The sequence below is a fragment of the Narcine bancroftii genome, chromosome 7 (genome assembly GCF_036971445.1).
Source record: "Narcine bancroftii isolate sNarBan1 chromosome 7, sNarBan1.hap1, whole genome shotgun sequence".
In the NCBI taxonomy this organism is placed as follows: Eukaryota; Metazoa; Chordata; class Chondrichthyes; order Torpediniformes; family Narcinidae; genus Narcine; species Narcine bancroftii.
In genome coordinates this window covers 103,375,739-103,395,764 of record NC_091475.1, presented here as the reverse complement: position 1 = coordinate 103,395,764, position 20,026 = coordinate 103,375,739, and the positions used below count along the sequence as shown (strand labels likewise).

Here is a 20,026-nt window from a genome sequence, read left to right as displayed (position 1 = left end):
TTAATAAATGGCACAAGTTTCTTTTAAGGCCAGACAGCCTATTCCTGTTCCCTATTCTTGTATTCATCCAAGATGACTTCCAACAAATAAGAAGGCATAGTTAGAATTGGGGTTAGTGCAGTGCTATTACTGTGCCAGCGTCCCAGGTTCAAATCCGGTGCTGCCAATCAAGTTTGTACATTCTCTCCATGATCTGCATGGTTTCCTCCCACCCTCCAAAAACAATGGACTGATTTGCAGGTTAAATTGTGTATTGGGGAGGCATGGGCTGCTGGGCCAGAAGGGCCTATTACCGTGACATTATTCTACATATAAAAAAATTAAAATAGGCTGCAACTCAGATCAAAAATAAAGGATTTTCATTTAAACAAAGTCCATACTGGCTGAATAATGATATTCATTTTTTTTTGACTTGTCATATAACTTAAGTTAAAAAAAGGTCAGACTCAAGATTCTCTCCTTCATTTCTTTTTTTCTATTACAATGACAACTTCAATTGTACAATTTAGACTGGACAAGAAAATGATTACCTTTGCTGCTAATTTTCACCTGGTCTCATTTTCATATTGTCCTTTTCTGCATCAATTATTAGGTTCATGATTATGGGGACTATGTCAGAATCAAAAAAATATTACAAGCCCACAGACTCCCAGAGTCATCTTAAATATTCCTCCACTCAACCAGATTCTTGAGGCCTTCTATTCATTTGAGAGGAGCAGCAATCAAGATACTTAGCAATCCTATTTTGTTTGACACAAAGTATTTTCACACAGAAATTTCTGGGGTGTTTTCTTTTGTCCTTAACTGTGGCTTTCCCTCTACCCATTGGAGATTCAGATTTCTCTCAACGCCATCTTGTATATTTTCAGCAGCTTTGTTCTCAACCACTTTCTCAGCCTGACAAGGATAGTGTCCCTTGTCCTCTCCTTCCATCCCATCAGCCTCAAATTTTTTTTTGTTCTCAATGAGACTCCATACATCAATCTCTTCTCATAGGAAATTTATATCCAAGAGATAGAACAACTGTCCTTTAATGTTGTAATTTCCCAACATTCTGGGATCCAAATATTTCTTGCAGTAAAACAGCAATTCAATTCTGCTTATATCAATTTAATATATTGTATTTGGTGTTTATTTGTGGGTTTTTTTTTCGACAATGTGGGAATAAAACCCAGATTGGGTGACCACTTTGCAGAAACCACTTCAATTCACAAGGTTGACAAGTTTCCAGTTGTCCCCCATTTTAATCTTCTGTTCCACTATTACCCAGGTCTGGTTTCGAACAAAGTAAATGCAAATACAAGGATCTGCACCTGGTCAACCATCCAAATTCTTTGCAACCCACAGAAGTCAATACTGTTGTAACATTTTCAAACAGCAAACTTTTACTGTGCCAGATTCAGATTTATTGCCATGACATCACATACAACCCTGAGATCCTTTTTCCTGCATGCAAGGTAGAATTACCACTTAAATACACAATGTATATATGTAAACAAAGAAATATAAGCAACCATGCAATACAGAGAGGAAAGAAAAAATTAATTGCCAAAAAATGAATGAGTCTCTGATTGATTTTCTTGTTGAGGAGTCTGATGGTGGAGGAGTAGCAGCTGTTCCTGAACCTGGCATTGCAAGTCTTGTGACATCGATATCTCTTTTCTGATGGCACAGTGAGAACAGAGTGCATGTTGGGTGATGTGGATCCTTGACTATTGCTGCTGCTCTCCGACAGCAGCATTCCCTGTAGATGTTCCGGATGATTTTACCTGTGATATCTATTTCCTTTTGCAGGGCTCTTACACTCAGGAGTATTGGTGTCCCCACACTAGACCATGATGCAGCCTGTCACCATACATCTGTAGAAATGTGCCAGGGTTTCCGATGCCTTACCAAACTTCCACAAACTCCTAAGTAGAGGCACTGATGTGCTTTCTTCACGATGCCATTAGTGTGTTTGGTCCAGGAAAGGCCCTTTGAGATACTGACTCCAAGAACTTAAATTTGTTCACCATCTCCACCTCTGATCCCCCATTGATCACGGAATTATACACATCTGGCTGGTTTTCCCTTCCTGAAGTTTTGATGACATGTAGTGTGAGGTTGTTGTACGATTCAGCAAAGTTTTAAATCTCCCTTCTGTATGCTGATTCATCACCTCGTTTTATACAACCCACTACCATGGCATCATCAGCAAATTTGGAGATGGAGTTGTCATACCGAGCTACAGTCATCGGTGTAAAGTGAGTAGGATAAGGCCTGTGGTGCTCTGATACTGAATGAGATTGCAGACCTCTAACATTATTATTTTTTTTTTAAAACAAACATCTGTACAGTATTTAAATTATTTTAGTGATTTCCAGCACTTAGTTTTGTTTTGCAAAACAAAATGGTGGTTCAGAAAACTTTAAAACCCAAAGTAGTTCAAATATATAACTTGGAACTTCAATGATAACAGAATGGACAAAATGTGTAGCAGCATCTTTACCCAGTAATATCTTAATTTTCACATAATTGAGGAAAGTATGTGTACCAAGATAAAGAGTTCATCTTTAAAAAATGGAAAAAAATGTCAGAGAACAGATTATAAAATGGAAAAAAAATTAATTACAGAAAACATTCCTTGGAAAAACAAGCAATAAGCAGGTTACCGTGTGGAGGATCAGAGGCAGAACAAGAGAGAAACGTATAAATTTTGAAAAGATTTCCTTCACAGTTGGCAGATTAAGAAATTGGCAACCCCCCCCCCTCCCCCGCTGTTCTTTAGATCTTGACTAACCACTGTAGAATAAATAGCTAAAACAAGATCAGGTTAACAGTACACATCTTGCAGTGCACAAGACCTTTGTCAGTGGAACTTATACTCACGACTTTCCAGATGTCTCAGAGGATAGGACCTGTCACGGAGCCAACTATGGGAGGGAGGAGCGGGGCAGGGGGTGGGGGTGGATGAGCTACCGTTTCTCATGGACAGACTTTGGCGAAGTTAATTGTGCAAATGGAACCAAACAAATACACAGAATCCATTTACACCCAGCAGAGCTACGCTGGTAGCAGGGCCTCCAGACACCAATGAGTTGACTCATTGAGTACACGGTGCCCACCACAGCCTCACGTCACTCACCAGCCTTCCTGGGCCAAAGCTAGGCCCACGTCCGCCATCTTCACCAGGTCGCTTCTTGCACAAACGTAGCCAAACAGGTGCACAAAAAGACAGGCTGCCAGTCACAACAGTCTGTCCAAGAACAACAGGCGACCTTCATATTAAAAGCCAGTGAGCTGCAGGATGACCATACAGGCCTCAACTCGCCGACCTGCCCCAAAACTCTTCGCAGACACGTCATCACGCACAAGCGCCAACGGCCACGACAGGAACACTGTGGTGATTGAGAGTCCTATTACCCAATCAGCTCCAAGAGCCTGATCTCTTACCTCCAATCAGCGTTCCCATCGGCGGCACGAGGAGGAGGGAAAGATATGGATGGTCGTCGGTATCTTTGCTCGTCTTGTGGAAAATGGATTTGTTTGGATTTGCGAAGGAGCGTCCTTATCAATGTGCTTTGTTTCTGTGCTATTCTCCATCCCATCTGTGGAGTTTGACTCAGTTTGAGAAAATAACACAGCAATTTTCGACAAAAAACAATTGTGGTGAAAGTTTCTCAACTTTTGTTTTCATCATTTTGGGTTTGCCTTAACTTCTGCAGGTGAGTATAATTATTCTGAAGCTCTGGCATTTTTCTTTTTGATGATTCACTTCTCAGCCTTTTGGTTGAGTTCAGTTTTATTGGTACATTTTATCAATTAGTGGCATTCTCATCCATTTCATAGATTTGGATGTCACCAGTTCTGCCTTGATTGGCCTAATTTTTGATACATCTTCAAGATTTCTTTATTGTCATTGCAAATAAAAACAGTGTAATGTTACACAAAATTGCCTTTAGTCTGTCATAAGGCAGATTCGTCATCAGCAGAAACTGCCGGACGCATCTTACAGTCAGAGAAAGAGAAGCAGAGATCTCCCTCCCCCCGAATCAGCAGGCTATTTCAAATTGCCTTGTAAAATGGTGTTAACCAGGCAATTTATTTGGTTAAAGACCCTGGGATTGGACTATTTGAAAGGTTTGAACCGGGCAAGGTAGGTCAAAATCCACCCTGGTCCATGACCTGGCTTGGAGATCACGCTCTCCTGACCATTGATTGCTTGACTGTTGAGGTCAAGGCCATCAAGTTTCTTGGTGTGCACCTGTTGGAAAACCTCACCTGGATCTTTAATACCAGCTCCACAGCCAAGAAAGCCCATCAGTGCCTCTACTTCCTGTGAAAGCTGAGAAAAGTCCATCTCCCATCCTCCCTCCTCACTACATCCTACAGATGATGTATTGAGATTATCCTATGCAAATGTATCACTGCCTAGTTTGGAAACTGTACCACCTCGGTCTGCAAGACCCTGCAGAGGATAGTGAGGTCAGTGGAAAATTTCATTGGGCTACCTCTTCGTAGCATGGAGGACATCTACTACATTTGATGCAGGCAGAAACCAATGAACATTGTGAAAGACTCCCAACATTCTGGCAAGAGGTACCAAAGCACTCAGGCCTTTGCATCCAGAGTGGGAAACAGCTTTTCCCCCAAGCCATTAGGCTCCTAAACTCCCAGTACAGAACTGGACATAGTATTCCAAGTGTGGTCTAACCACAGTTTTGTAGGACTGCATCATTACCTCGTGGCTCTTAAACTCAATCCCTCAGTTTATGAAAGCTAACTTTCATAAACTTTCTTAACTACCCTGTCTACCTGTGAGGCAACTTTCAGGGTTCTCTGGTCATGGAGTCCCCAGATCCCTCTATTCTTCCACACAACCAAGAATCCTACTGTTAACTTTGTACTCTGCCTTGGAGTTTGTCCTTCCAAAGTACACCATCTCACCCTTCTCCAGATTGAATTTCATCTGCTGCTTCTCAGCCCAGCTCTGTCCCTCTGCAATCTTCTGCAATCTTCCTCACTATCTACAACACCACCAAATTTTGTGTTGTCTGCAAACATTCCAATCCACCCTTCTACCTCCTTATCCAAGTTGTTAATTTTAAAAAAAGTCACAAAAAGCAGAAGTCCCAGACCCGATCTCTGTGGGACATCACTAGTCACAGCCATCCAATCAGAATGTACTCCCTGCACCACAACCCACTTGTAATTCTTAACTTAATTATTAATCCACGTGGGCAATCTTCCCTAAATCCCATGCCTTTTGATTTTCTGAATAAGCCTACTATGTGGAACCTTGTCAAATGCCTTACTAAAATCCATGTAGACCACATCAACTGCACTACCCTCATCAATATGTCTGGTCACCTCGTCAAAGAACTATCAGGCTTGTGAGACATGATCTGCCCTTCACAAAGCCATGCTGACTGTCCTTGATTAGACCATGTTTCTCTAAATGCCCATAGATCCTATCACTAAGAATCCTTTCCAACAGCTTGCCTATGAAAGACGCAAGGCTCACTGGTCTATAGTTACTTGGACTATCACCACTACCTTTTTTTGAACAAGGGGACAACTTTTGCCACCCTCAAATCCTCTGGTACCATTCCTGTGGATAAGAAAGAAACAAAAATCCCATCTTTTCTCTTAATATCATTATGCTCTGGAACATTAACTTCATCCATATTGTCCTCAAGTCATCAAGGTCTCTCCTTTGGTGAATATTGAAGAGAGGTATTAATTGAGGACCTCACCCACTTCAACAGTCTCCAGGTAAATCATTCCATCTTTATCTGTACTCGGTCCTACCATCATTCCTGTCATCCTTCTGTTCTTCAAATCATGTAGAATGCCTTTGGGTTTTCCTTAACCGTACTCACCAAGGCTTTCTCATATCTCCTTTTTGCTCTTCTTAGCCCCCTCTTAAGCTCCTTGCTACCCTATATTCCTCAAGAGACCTATCTGATCCTTGCTGCTTAAACTTCATGAAGGCAGCCTTCTTCCACCTGACTAGATTTCCCATGGTTTCTTCACCGTACCAGTCTTCTTCTTATTTACTGTGACAAATTTATCCCTAACATCCTGCAAGAGATCCCTAAATATTGACCACATTTCCCTGCAAAAATGGCATCCCAATTCACACCCACAAGTTCTAGCCTTATGGCCTCATAATTTGCCCTTCCCCAATTAAATATTTTCCTGTCCTCTCTGATTAACCTTGTTCATGTTAATGCTAAAGGCCAGGCAGCAGTTGTCACTGACCCCAAATGTTCAGCCACTGAGAGATCTGTGACCTGCCCAGGTTCATTACCTTATACTATAGCTAAAATCGTATTCCCCCAAGTTGGTTTGTCAACGTACAATGACAGGAATCCGTCATGGACACACTTAACAAACTGTGCCTGTCTAAACCTTTTGTACTAAGCAGGTGCCAGTCAATATGATGGAAGTTGAAGTCACCCATGATAACAACCCTGTTATTTTTGCTCCTTTCCAAAATCTGCTTCCCAATCTAGTCCTCAGTATCCCTGCTGCTACCAGGGGGCCAATAGATACTCCCAGGAGAGTAACTGCTCCCTGTTCCTAACTTCCACCCATACTGACTTAAAAGAGGATCCTGGTACATTACTCACCCTTTCTGTAGCTGTGATAGTATCCTTGGCCAGTCATGCCACCCCTTCTTTCCCCCACCAATCCCTTTTAAAATACTGATATCCAGAATATTCAGAATCCATTCCTGCCCTCGTGCCAGCCACAACATCATAGTTCTATGTATGTGTTCAAGCTCTCAGATCATCACTCTTATTTGTCATGCTTCTTGCATTCAAGCTCTTCTACCTTACTACTTTTATACCCTATATTCTGCTTTTCCTTCCTCAAAGCCTCTCTGAATGATAGATCTAGTTTTACTCCATGCATTTCTTCCACTGACCAATCACTCTGGGTCCCCTCTCCCTTGGAAACTAGTTTAAACCCTTCCAAACCACACCAGCAAACCTCAAGAATATTGATCCCCTTCAAGTTCAGGTGCAAGCCATCCAATCTGAACAGGTCCCACCTTCCCCAGAGAAATCTCATTGATCTAAAAATCTAAAACCCTGACTCCTGCACTAACTCCTCAGCGAAGCATTCATATGCCATCTCCTCCAATCTTTACTGCTACTATCACGTGGCACTGGCAGCAATCCTGAGAATGCTACTCTTGAGGCCCTATTCTTTAGCCTTCTGCCTAACTCCCTAAACTCACTCTTCAGGACCTCATCCCTCTTCCTACCTATGTGGTTGGTACCAATGTGTACCACAATGGCTGGCTGCTTTCCCCCTCATACCAGAATGCCATAGATCCGATCAGGGACATCCTGGACCCTGGCACCCGGGAGGTAACATACAATGTGGTTGTCTTTCTCACACCCACGGAATCTCCTTCTGCTCCCCTAACTATAGAGTTCCCAATGACTAAAGCTCTCCTCTTTTCCATCTTACCCTTCTGCACCACAGGGCCATTCTCAGTGCCGGAGCCCTTGCCACTGTGGCTCCCTACTTTAAGGTCATTCCCTTAAAGTATCCAGGGCAATATACTTATTTTTTAAAAACTTTAAAAAAATTTTTCATTTGCATCAAACGTATTCATCTTGAATAATACATTACAATAGAAGTGATGCAAAATGATACATAATTTTGATTTTATCCCCCCCCCACAAAAAGAAAGAAAAGAAAGAAAGCAGAAAAGAAAAAAATGGAGTGGATTTTTTAAAAGAGATTATATAAACCAACATATTAAAACATATCCAAATATGTAAATCATATGTTTTAAATCAGTTCTGAATGTTAAATTTCAATATATATGAATCCTAATTAATCATGTATCTATTAAGAATCTCATATCTCTTACATCATCCAATTTGAATTCTGTGTTAAATCAATTCTCTAAAGTAAAATAAAACATCAATGTAATCAATATAACTCCATTCATAAACATATTTTTAATAATAATAGAACTCCCTCTATGGCATTAAGGAAATATAGCACCACCCCCACCCCCCCATCATACGAGATGTGGCTCATTGCCACAAACAAGCCCTTAAACGGCGATTGACGGACTCCAGCACCTTTCACCTTCCAAATATTACATCAAAGTCTCTAATTTACTAGTCCATTGCCCTATTCCAAATAGTTCTTTCTCATTTACTCTGCCTATTAAAAGGCAAAGTTTCCACCAAATCTGATTTGATTACGGCTGTGGTCTGAGAGTTCTATGTGCTTTTCAATTTCAATTGGACCTCTTGTATTTTAAATCAATTCTAAATATTAAATTGCAATATATCTATTAATAATCCTAATTAATCATATATCCATTAAAAATCTCACATCTCTCCAACATCCAATTTAAATTCATTATTGAATAAATTCTTTAAAGTAAAATAATACATCAATACAACTCCATTCATAGATCTATATAATAATGGAACTTCCTCCCCACCCCATTGGTGCAAAGGAAAAAAGCACCACCCCCCAACTATTGTACAGGATGTGGCTCATTGCCACAAACGAGCTTATGAACACCAGCTGATGGGCTCCCTCACCTCTCAGGTATGACATCAAAACAGTGTATCTAATTTACTAGTCCATTGTTGTCTCATTGCAAATAATTCCTTTACATTTACTCAGTCGAAGGTAAAGTTTTCACAAAATTTGATGCCTGTTTGTAATCTATAAAAAAATTATTTTTGCCATCTGGTAATACATTCTTCATCGTTGCTGGATAACATAATGTAAACTTGTATCCCTCTTCCCAAAGACTTCTCTTGACTTCATTAAACTGTCTCCTCTTAGCCAACAGCTGTGTAGTAATATCCGGGTAAAAGTAAACCTTTGAACCATGTATTCAAGTGGACTTTTCTTTATTCTTACTTTTTTTGCTGCTTAGGCTAGAATCTTTTCCTTGTCTCAATATTTTGAACACTTAATTACTCTAGAGCACACATGTCAAACTCTGGCCCGCGGGCCAAATTTGGCCCGCGATATAATTATATTTGGCCCGCAAGATCATATTAAATATATATTAGAGTTGGCCTGCTGGCCGCCGCGCCAGTATAGCGCATGCACACTGAAGGTGAAAATGAAGACTCCGGAGGTGTGGAGGGATCTCAGAGTCCCGAATCCCGGGGATCGGAGCGCCGCACTCAGCCCGCCCGGCTCCCGGACACACAGACGCGGCTGGAGTTGGGGACGATCCTCGCTGGGTCTGCGCTTCAGCAGCGACGCCGGACCGAACGTCTCGTTGGCGATGCCTTCCCCCTCGCTCCGTGCACGGCGGACCCTGCCTCCCGCTCCTTTTGTTGGAGACGAGCCTGGCGCCGTGAGATCGCAGTTTAATCCCTCTCCAACCATGGGAGGGGGGGTGGGAGCAACGCGCTCTTCTCAGCCAATTCCTCCACCGCTCCGGACGCCGGCGTTTCAACGGGGGGTTCGGGTGCCTTCATCAGGCGACCGACCTGTTGGTCCAAGACAAGGGGAGAGCGTACAAACTCCATACAGACAGCACCTGAACTCGGGTGAACGTGGAGCTGCGACCCCACATTCCACATCAGGACTGTGTGTAAGATTGGGAGCAGTGAGACGGAAGCTTATTTTGTTCCAGTGATTTAAGCCTTTCTTGGGGTGGGGGGGGGGGTGTCCTTCTCTGACCACTTGCCTAACAATTAACCTAATCAGATGTGGAGTTACCACAATACAACAGTTCTCAACCTTTTTCTTTCCACTCGTGTCCCTTTGCCATTGGTGCTCTGTGATTAGTAAGGGATTGCTTAAGGTGGTCTGTGGGTGGAAAGAAAAAGTTTGAAGACCACTGCTTTAATCATCCCTCATTGACTCGTCATGTGCACGGCTTCAGAACGCTAAAGGAAATGGGCCAATGACAATGAAAGAGTTTATCCAAAACTATTATTAAACATTTATTTTAATAAGAAAAAGTTTAACATTACATATGTTGAAAGAAGAGAAAACATGCAGATGTTGTTGAAAATTTTCAATAAATGTTTAGTTTGGCCCTCTACTTAGTCCAAGTTTTTAATTTTGGCCCTCCGTGAATTTGAGTTTGACACCCCTGCCCTAGAGTGAGGTTTCTCATTTGATTACAGTTGTGGTGTGAGATCTCTATGTGCTTTTTCAATTTCAATTGGACCTTCAAATTGATTTACCCCCAGAACGTGATATATCCATCCTTGAAGAAACTGAATCATGTCATGTTTTTCTTCTCCTTCCTCCAAGCCAACAATCTTTATGTTTCTCCTACTAAAATTTTCTATCTTGCCAATTTTTTTCAGAATTTATCTTCCTCTTAACAATTTCTTCCTTAACTTCAGACTCCAAATTTTTCAGCTTCTTTTTTATGTTTACCCTTTTCATAAACTTTCAGAATATTCTGATTTTCCTCATTCTGTTGTTCTTGTACACCCATCATATTTGTTGATAACTGCTTGTATTTTTCATTCATATCTTTAACCTCAGATCTTAAATAATCTATTTCTTTCCACATCATTTTGATATAATCCCACATTTCCCATACCATCTGTTGCCATTCACCATCAGAGTTCTTTTTATCCTTTTGTATAGCCTTAGTTTTATATTTAACTTGTTTAATATCTTCATAGACTGAAGCAACCTCTCCAAATCTTGTCTGTCCTGGTTTTACAGCATTTGCTAATTCACTACTGAAATCATTCATCTCACTCGAATTCGACACTCTGACCTTGCTTAAAGAATCTGTTTGCTTTGGCCTGACGTCATCTTTGCCAGCTGAAAGGCTAGTCACACTCGCTGCTACTCCCAGCAACTCAACTCTGATGGGTCTTGGTTTTTCACTCCAGATCTGGGATTTCTCTGCATCAGAGGCCTCTTTTCATATCCAGGAACAACACCTTCATCAGCTCCAGCAACAAATCCTTTCTTCAGAGGCATTTTAAAAAGTAAATGGACTATTCTTATCTTCTTCCTTCGAATTTTAATCTCTGTTTACTTTAGCTAAGTAATCATTTTCTTCGATTTTCCCCGGAGTTTTAGGATCCCACGTCCTACTTTCTCTGTGTCACATGGCTCCCTGAGTATACTTATTATTCAGGGGGATGGCCACAGGAGTGCTCTGCACTACTTGCCTGCTCACCTTCCCCTCTCTGTCTGTCACCCAACTACCTGCTTCTGGCAGCCTAGGTGTGACTGCCTCCCTGTAGCTCTGATCTATGACCGCTTAATTCTCCCTTATGAGCCAAAGGTCTTCTTGCTGATGCTCCTAACATGGCCTTCCAGTTTGCCTATGTGCATGCACTTCTGGCAGATGTGCCTCTCTGGGAGAGGGGAGTTCACTCAGGACTGCCACATCTCACATGAGAGACACATCACTGTCTCAGGCGTCATTTTAAACACTCTAACTATGCCCTCACTGAGTAAAGGAAGAATGTACAAGTACGTAGCCTCATGAGGCAAAGCCTTAACTCTCTGCTCTCACTCTGGCTGTTTCCACTATTTAAAGTTAGCCTGCACCATTTCAGTGCAATGTGGGTACAGCAGGGAATTCGTTAACTGGAAGAATGATTAAATTGTCACTAGAAAAACTAGGCCTCTAGATTTTTAGATGCTGCAGAGATGGTCTAAGTGAATGAATTGGAAACAAATGACAGCTTCCATTCTCATTAATTGATTTCTGCATATCTGGTTGAAAGGTGCACCGAGTACAGTGGTTCTCAACCTTTTTCTTTCCACTAACACACCACTTTAAGTAATCCCAATGCCATCAGTCCTCTGTGATTAGTAAGGGATTGCTTAAGGTGGTATGTGAGTGGGAAAGGAAGGTTGAGAATCATTGCTCGAGATCCAATTGTTACTGAAATATTTTGCTTAAGAAAAATTGTCATTGGCTCATTTCCTTTGGAGTTAGGAAACTGTGCACATAGGTATGATTAAAACAGTGGTTTTCAAACTTTTTCTTTCCAACCACATACCACCTTAAGCAATCCCTTAATAATCACAGTGCACCTATGGCATAGGGAATACTTAGTGGTATGTGAGTGGAAAGAAAGAGATTGAGAACCACTGTTCTAGTCATTTAAAACGGTGGTTGAGATACAAAACAGCTTTTGGTTTCAACATAATCTGTAGCTAAAATAATGAAAATTTATGTGGAATCTTTTTTCAAAACCTCACTCATTTTAAGTTTGCTCACGGATTTAATGGTTAAAAATGGAATGTTGAGAACTAATTTTTACTGTAATGACCAGTAATTTGCAGTGATCTTCCCTTGAAAATATTTTCATTTATCTTATGCTGAACTTGAGACCAACATTCTGCACCAGCTTGGCCAAATTCTTAAACCAGCACCATTGGCTTTCTAGACATAAACCTAGTCAAATGATGGTGAAAGGGGTGGGGAGGGGACCAGAAACTTCTGAAGAAACTGACATTCAGCTAACCTATGCTGTCTTGCATAACTGGATGCTGAGGCTGTGAAAGACACTGAATTATTCCAAAAATATTCAAACAATCAAATGTTAAGAGTAAAAAAAAAAGTATAATTGCATTTAAAAGCAATAAAAACAATCTAAAATAATGTTGTTAGAAAAAGAAAACACTGGAAATGTTCACTTAATTGAGTGAAGAGAGGGTGAACCATGACAGAGCTGAGCAGAGTGTTGGGACAACTAATCCAGGAATGCATAACAATGATGGGCTGCTGGTTGAAGCAGGGCGAGAGGCGAGTTTATGACTGGATCGGGCAATGTGAGAACATTTAGGGTGACAAGCCAGTGGATCTCCAGGGAAATTTCAGCCTTTGTTTTAACCAGATAAACTTTTTTTTTTGTAATACTGGAGGATGAATTTGTGGAATATAAACAAGAGGTTTTTCCGGATCAATTCAGAAGTGGTTTCAAGTACATTTGGAAAGATTGAAAAGAATGTGGGCAAAAAGCAGGCAGCTGGGAGTATCCCAGGTGGGTAGATTGGTTGGCATAGACAAGTTGGGCTGTAGGCTGAAGATGTGAAGGGTGATGACCTGATGAATAGGGTGACCTTCTTGAACAGAATATGGCAAGCAGGGAAAATAGGAAATAGACCGCGTAATTTGGATATATTGTGAAGAGCTAGGGACCAGGTTGCAGGACATGGGAATGGGTTTACATGGATCTGAAAGGAATATGGCAGTGAAGGCACAAGAGGGCTTGAAAGGAATATGGCCGCATCCTGCTCAAGCAGACTGGACAGAGCACTGGGACAACTAACCCAGGAATACGTAACAGTGATGGGGTGCTGGGTAAAGCAGGGCGAGAAGTCATTTTGTTAATGGATCGCGCAGTGTGAGAATGTTCAGGGTGACAAGCTGGTAGATCTCAAGGGAGATTTCAATCTTTGTATAAACAAGATAAACTTTTTTTGTAATGTTAGAGGATAAATTTGTGGACTATAGATAAGAAGCTTTTGATCTATTCAGGTGGAGTTTGAAGTACATTTGGACAGATGCATTAATAGGAAAGATTAGAGGAATGTGGGCAGAAAGTAACTTGGTTGCCATGGACAATTTGGGGTGTAGGGTCTGTTTCTATGCTGCCTAACTTTTATGACCTATCAAGCTCTTGAATTCCACCTCCCCCGACCCCATCCCCACAAAGACCCTAACCAGAAACTACTTCATGGCCACTAAAGCAAAATTTTTTAAAAAGTGGAAGAAAGTTTTGGGGAGATGCCTAGATATGTAAATTATGTTCAGCAACTTCACTGGATTTCATTTGTAATGCCCAACACTGCAATCACTACTAAAACTATTAACATACTTGCAGGAAGCAGTCAGGTACTGGAGAGGACCTGCGCACACCTGTATAGTTGTGGTCGATTAAAGGCAGTCATTATGGCCTTGTACAAGGCAGGGTATGTCTTCCCAATTTTTTAAGGTGGTTGAAAGGCTAAGGCAGTGGATGTTGGTTTCATGGACTAGTAAGGCATTTGCCAAGGTCCCTTATGTTAGGTTGATCCAGCAGATACAGATGCATGGCATCCATGGTGAATTGATAGTTTGGATTTAGAATTGGCTGGCTCATTGGAAGACAGCAGAGTGGTCGAAGGCTCTTCTTCTAGCTCAAGGTCTGTAACCATGATGTTCCATAGGGACCAGTGTTGGGGCCCCTGTTGTTTGAGACTTGAATTAAAATGTAGAAGGGTGGGTTAGCAAGTTTCCAGATGATACAAAGATTGGCAGAGTTGTGGATTATGAAGAGTACTATGAAAGGATACAAGATCTGTTATAGAAATGTGCAGAGAAATTGCAGACAATTTAATCTGGGTATATGTGAGGTACTGCACCTTGGGAAGTCAAATGTAAGGCAAAGCAGCAATTGAGAGACGCAAAAACAGATAAAATTAAATTCAAAATTTATTAACAATTGTCAATAATAGAATTAACTCAATAAACTTAACACCCAAACATAAGCCTTTATGGCAAAAATATACTAACAATAGATATTTATATTATGTATGTGGGGGAAAAAATCCCCAGACCATTACAGTCCAAGCCCAAAATGCTCCAAAAGAAAAATCCTAAAATAAAACCTCATCAGTCACGCAGTCAGTCACTCTGAAGAATAGTCCACAGAATTTGGTCTCCAGTTGTTGATTTCTTCGTTGTGCACAGGTCTTTCAGTTGGACGTGGAGAGAGATGACGGTTATCACTGCAGACTTGCGACTTTGGCAGGGGAACATGAGAGACTTTCCTGAGTTTTCTAATGTAATAACGATCACCTTTAATTTCTTAACAAAGGGAATTTTCACCCAGTGACCTCTTAGTCACTAAAAATAAGTCTGTACCTCAAAATCCTTTTAGGGTTTCCAAATGAACTTCTGTCACATGAGTCTTCTCCTCTGAAACTCTGTCTTGAGTTCTCAAGTGACTTCTACCACATGAAGTCCTCCTCTTGAAAGGGGACTGGAAAAGCACAGGTCAGGCATCCACAAACAAAGCAATTCAGTGTCTCTTATTCCAACTGAAGCTGCTGGGTGTGCATTGACAGACAATTCCTCACAGCAGTTCTGGCACTCATAAATGAAGCAACTCAGCCTCCTGCTGGGCACCCACACACAGACCAACTGTCTGACTAGCTGCCCTCCAACTAACTGTCGTCTTTCTGATAGTTTAAATTCAGGGCGCTGGGATCTTCAGCTGCCCCAGCACATGCTTTCTGCTCTCCTGATTGGTGGAGAGGGCATGCTGTCTACAAGTCTACCAGCTTCAGAGCAGGGCTCTTGCACTCCTGATAGTTGTCAATTCACCCAGTGCGTGGCTCTCACAATCCAAGGAGCTGTTCGCTTTCTCTGCACGCTGCTTCAGTGCTTCCTACAGTGCGTGCTGCTGTCTCACCCATTGCATATCAGTCCTATCCCTGGTCTGAAAATAAAGCTGTCCAGAGAGAAGTTCTTGAATGGGTGGCAGGTCTGGTGGTGGAAGAGATTGCAAAAGTAGCATTTAGGAGGATCGTGGATAGATTCAGGAGTATGAAGGGAATGACAGGGCATCTATCATGTGCAAACAACAGAATTTTCATTTGATTTGGAAAACGTGTTCGGCAAGTGGCTTGATCATGTGCTCTACTATTCTGTGTTCTAAGAAGTTAACCAAACTTGCACTGAATGAATGCCTTTGCCGTTCAGAGAAGTTTTCTTGTCTATTTATCTCATTTTTCTATAAAGTGTTTCAATTGTCTCAGATAAATAACTGTTTTAACAAAAAGTTATTGTCTGATATCTTTTAAGAGCACTACAGGTCATTTGATTTGTTGAATTGTTATCCTGGATAAAATAATTTAGATAGAAAAATAAAACACTTATGCAAGAACTAAAGTTGTGGAAACCCAATGACATACCTGGATTTTGTTGTGCATTATATTGAATGTTTTCTCTTCTTGTGGTAGTCAATCAAATAACTGATCAGGCATCTTTGGCAGTAGACCACAAGGATAAAGACTAGGAAATCGAACAATCACGGCTGAAGTCAGAGCTTATTGATCAAATCAGTCACCTCAATAAATTATGTTTTAGGCCTGATAAACAGTCCAAGGAATGTTTATAGGCAGCAACTATCAATTGAGTTAGTGATCTGCAAATTGATAATAGCTTAAGTGACTGGAGAATGGAATCATTTGATTTACAAGAGTGGGAGCGCATTGATAGTATCTGAAGAAAACACACTTCACAACAGCTACAATGTTAAAAGCTCCTTGTCAACTGTCTTGTTTTCAATCAAAACATCAAATGTAGGGACTTTTTTTTGTGATGAAAATAAAATTTCTCTTCTCACTATAAAGCTGATATTTGGCCCAAAACTGAAAATTGTTCTTTCTCCCTGGAGAAGTCAACTGGAGACAAATGTGTATTTGAACCATATACTCCTTTTAATTAATATTCAAACCATTTTAAGTTGCAATTGCAAAGAATGTTTCCTGATAATACTATGGGTTGTTTCTTGAACAGAGGCAAGAATATTTCATCACATGCCTATCAATGAATGGACAGATAGCAAAACAAATGAAGAATGAAAACAAATTTTTCTGAATGCAATATTTGAATGGAGGGAACCATTCATTTGATAAGACAGTACCTATGGAAAGAGGAAAAGAACTGAAACATTAATATTCATTGATTTCTATAAACAATGCAAATCATGTCACCCTATTTTCACTGTCAACATATGTAAATCCCAGGCACATGGAGGCCAATTGGAGAAACTAAACTTGATGATTTACTGTTCCGACCTGGTGTTGGATTAATCTCCATTTATTTTCACGGGCATTCTCAACCTGGAAAATAGCAACATTTAATAATATGATCCATTTGTGAATGTTTTCATGTATTTTTTAATTCATTTAATTTTTTTCTTCAATTAAATGTTATACTTATTACCCAGGTGGTGGAGATTCTGGATGAGAGTGGAAACTGTGAAGGATACACAACAGCTGTGTCTGGGCCTAAATGATATAACCTGCTACAAAACAAATCCAGTGCAGGAGGAGACAGCAAAGCTTTCTCCCAGATTAACTCAAATCCTTCTAGGCCTGATTTGGCTACCAGAACAAGGAAGAATGACTGTGCACCCCATGTCCCCTGATGTTCCTCTACTTCCAGTATCTGAAAATGATGTACAAGCTATCTGCAGGAGACTGAATTGAAGGAAAGCATTCTGTCTGGACAGAGTATCTGGCTGAGAACTGAAAACCTATGCTGACTAACTGGGTATCTTCAACATCTCACCTGTTTAAAACAGGCCTCAATTATACCAGTGCCTAAAAAGAGTAAGTAACCTACCTCAATGACTGCTGACCAATAGCACTCATATCCAAAGGGATGAAGGGTTTTGAGAGGGTGGTGTAGTATATCAGCTCCTGTCTGACCAGTTACTTGGATCCATTCCAATTACAATAGGTCAACAACAGATGCCATCTCACTGGCTCTGCACAAAACCCTGGAACACCTGAACAACAAAGATGCACATCAGGATGCTCTTTATCAATGTGAGTTCAGCATTCAACCCCCTCATCCCCTTAAATTTGACCAACAAACTCCAAGATCTGGTTCTTAGTTCCCCACTGTGTAATTGTATCCTGGATTTCCTTACCTCCAGACCCCAATCAGTGTGTATTGGTAAGAACATCGCCTCCACAATCTTCATCAGCACCACAGGGCTCCCTTCTCTACTTGCTTTACCCCTTTGACTGTACAGCTTGGCATGACAACATCATATACAAATTTGCTGATGATACTATGGTAGTGGGCTGTAGAAGAGGGGGTAATGAATCAGCATTCAAAGGGTAGATTGAAGACTTGGAAAAATAATGTACAAAGAACAGCCTCGACCTCAATGTCACTAAAACCAAGAAGCTGATTGTAGACTTTTGGAAAGGATAACCAGAGGAATATGATCCAATAAGATGGCAAGTGTGAGAAAATTTAAATTCCTGGGAATCGCTATTACAGAGGACCTTTTCTGGCCCCAACGCATGAATATTAGTGTGAAGAAAGCACATCAGTGCCTCTACTTCCTCAGGAGTTTGCAGAGGTTTGGTATGACATCAAAAGCTTTCTCAAAATTCTACAGATGTGCAGTGGAATGTGTGCTGACTGGCTTCATCATGGCTTGGTATGGTGGTATCAATGCTTCTGAGCGGAAAGCCCTGCAAAAGATAGTGGACACAGCCCAGTACATCACTGGCAAAATTCTCTTCACCATCAAGAACACCTCCATGGAATGCTGCTGTCGGATCCACATCACACAGGACATGCTCTGTTCTCACTTCTGCTATCAAGAAAGAAGTGCTACAAGACTCATCCAAACATGTTCATTAACAGTTGCTACCCTTCTCCCCCCATAAGACTCCTAAACAACAAAATCATTCAGAGACTTCTCGAAGGACTCTTACTTTGCAAATTAATTTTCATGTAATATTTTCTTCTGTATTGTACAGTTTGTTTATATTTCTTTCTTTGTTTACATTTCTCTCTTTTATATAGGTATCTTTTTCTTGAGTACAGTTTGCACTACTGATAAGTTGAAATTCTGCCTGGCCTGCAGGAAAAAAAGATCTCAGGGTTATATGTGATGTCATGATGTCTGATAATAAATCTGAACTTTGAACTTTATTTTTTAATTGCATCATTTAATATAGTTGCAGGTGCCATGGGCAGGGAAATCAGGCTGCATGGGAGATTCAGAATGATTGAGCCTATTATTTAAGTAAATGCCATCAAATTAAGTGAATGAGCACAGGCAACAGAATTCATGAAATAGAAGGTTTCCAAAATATATTTGCATCTTCTGATAATTTTGGATTTATTCCTTGCATTCCTTTGGAGAGGAAATTTCTTGCACAATAGATGCATGAGTAGATGTTTAAAGTTTTATTTACTAGAAATTAATTGAATATTTTATAAAACCTAAAATTGATCATCTGCAGAAAATAGCAAATGGAGAAACTGGATATAACAAACACACACACATGATGAGCACAAGATTTGAATGTTTAAGAAAAATATACAAAGATGATTTTCACCTGCACTTGTGGCTTTAGTCAGTAAAATGAACTGACATTTTATGAGAGAAAGACAGTGATACTTGAAGCTGAATCTTTTCATTGAATAAATAAAAACTCCTAAAGACTAAAACATAACAAGGGATACAAAACAGTTATGCTTCCTGAAATCAATTTTAAACACTTGGAGAATGGATCATGCAATATTGTTTTCAATTATTTCCAATAACTGAAATATGTTGACACCACCACCCATGACAATAAAAAAACTGCAAATGCTAGAAAACCAAAACACAAAATGATGTAAGTATTCAGCAGGAGATGCATCTGTGGGAAGAGAAACGGAGCTAACCAATCAACCTGTGAAAGTTGTAACTAGATATTTGTGTTGTTGATTAAATCCAAATTGTTCATTAACTTTATAACAGCCCAGAGAAGCTGTTATAAGGACACTGAGGACATGATTCACTATGTTAATAAAGAAAGGATGTTTGCATTTATTTAGGTTGATCCATGGCACATAGATTTAAAGTGGAGGGCGTTTCAATGCATGTGATCAATGTGTCTACGTATAGCACAGACCATACATTCTCTTTATTTTGACTTCATTTAGTATTTTTTCAATAAAAATAAACAGACTTTTACAGAATAAGTAGTCTAATAATAAAACAAACCCATCCCCTCCCCCTCCCACAACAGATCCCTAAAGTGAAGCATTAAATATAAACAAAAACATTCAGTAATTTACAATATTACTAAATACATATTCTTCATATATGGTGTCCTCGTCGGGTTGCTGTTCATTGTGTACAACTCAGCATACCAGCAACACATACCAAACTCAGGGATCTGGGACTTTGTCCATCTGCAATTGGATGTGATGAAGGTTAGTACTTTCAAATTCTTGATAGTTCATATTTCAGAAGACCTTTTCTGAAGCCAACACAGTGAGGACACCATGAAGAAGGTACACTAATGTCTCTAC

General features: G+C 40.4%; 1 protein-coding gene and 1 long non-coding RNA gene across 8 annotated transcripts in view; one reads left to right on the top strand and one right to left on the bottom strand.

The window, feature by feature from the left end:
- Positions 1-3,359, bottom strand: part of tdrd3 (tudor domain containing 3) — an 85,600-nt gene extending 82,241 nt beyond the window's left edge. For 4 of the 7 annotated variants that reach the window (XM_069890663.1, XM_069890659.1, XM_069890661.1 and 1 more), the window contains exon 1: positions 3,125-3,359. Coding sequence is in view for 4 of the 7 variants with exons in the window: in XM_069890659.1 (XP_069746760.1) it covers positions 3,125-3,162 (38 nt within the window). In the remaining 3 variants the exon portion in view is untranslated. The remainder of the gene's footprint in view (positions 1-3,124) is intronic. The other 3 variants (XR_011342043.1, XR_011342044.1, XM_069890662.1) reach the window with 1 other exon arrangement.
- Positions 3,175-18,652, top strand: LOC138739148 (uncharacterized). Its single transcript, XR_011342045.1, has 2 exons — positions 3,175-3,704; positions 16,923-18,652. It is a non-coding gene; the product is annotated as an uncharacterized lncRNA (long non-coding RNA).
- Positions 18,653-20,026: the final 1,374 nt, after the last annotated feature.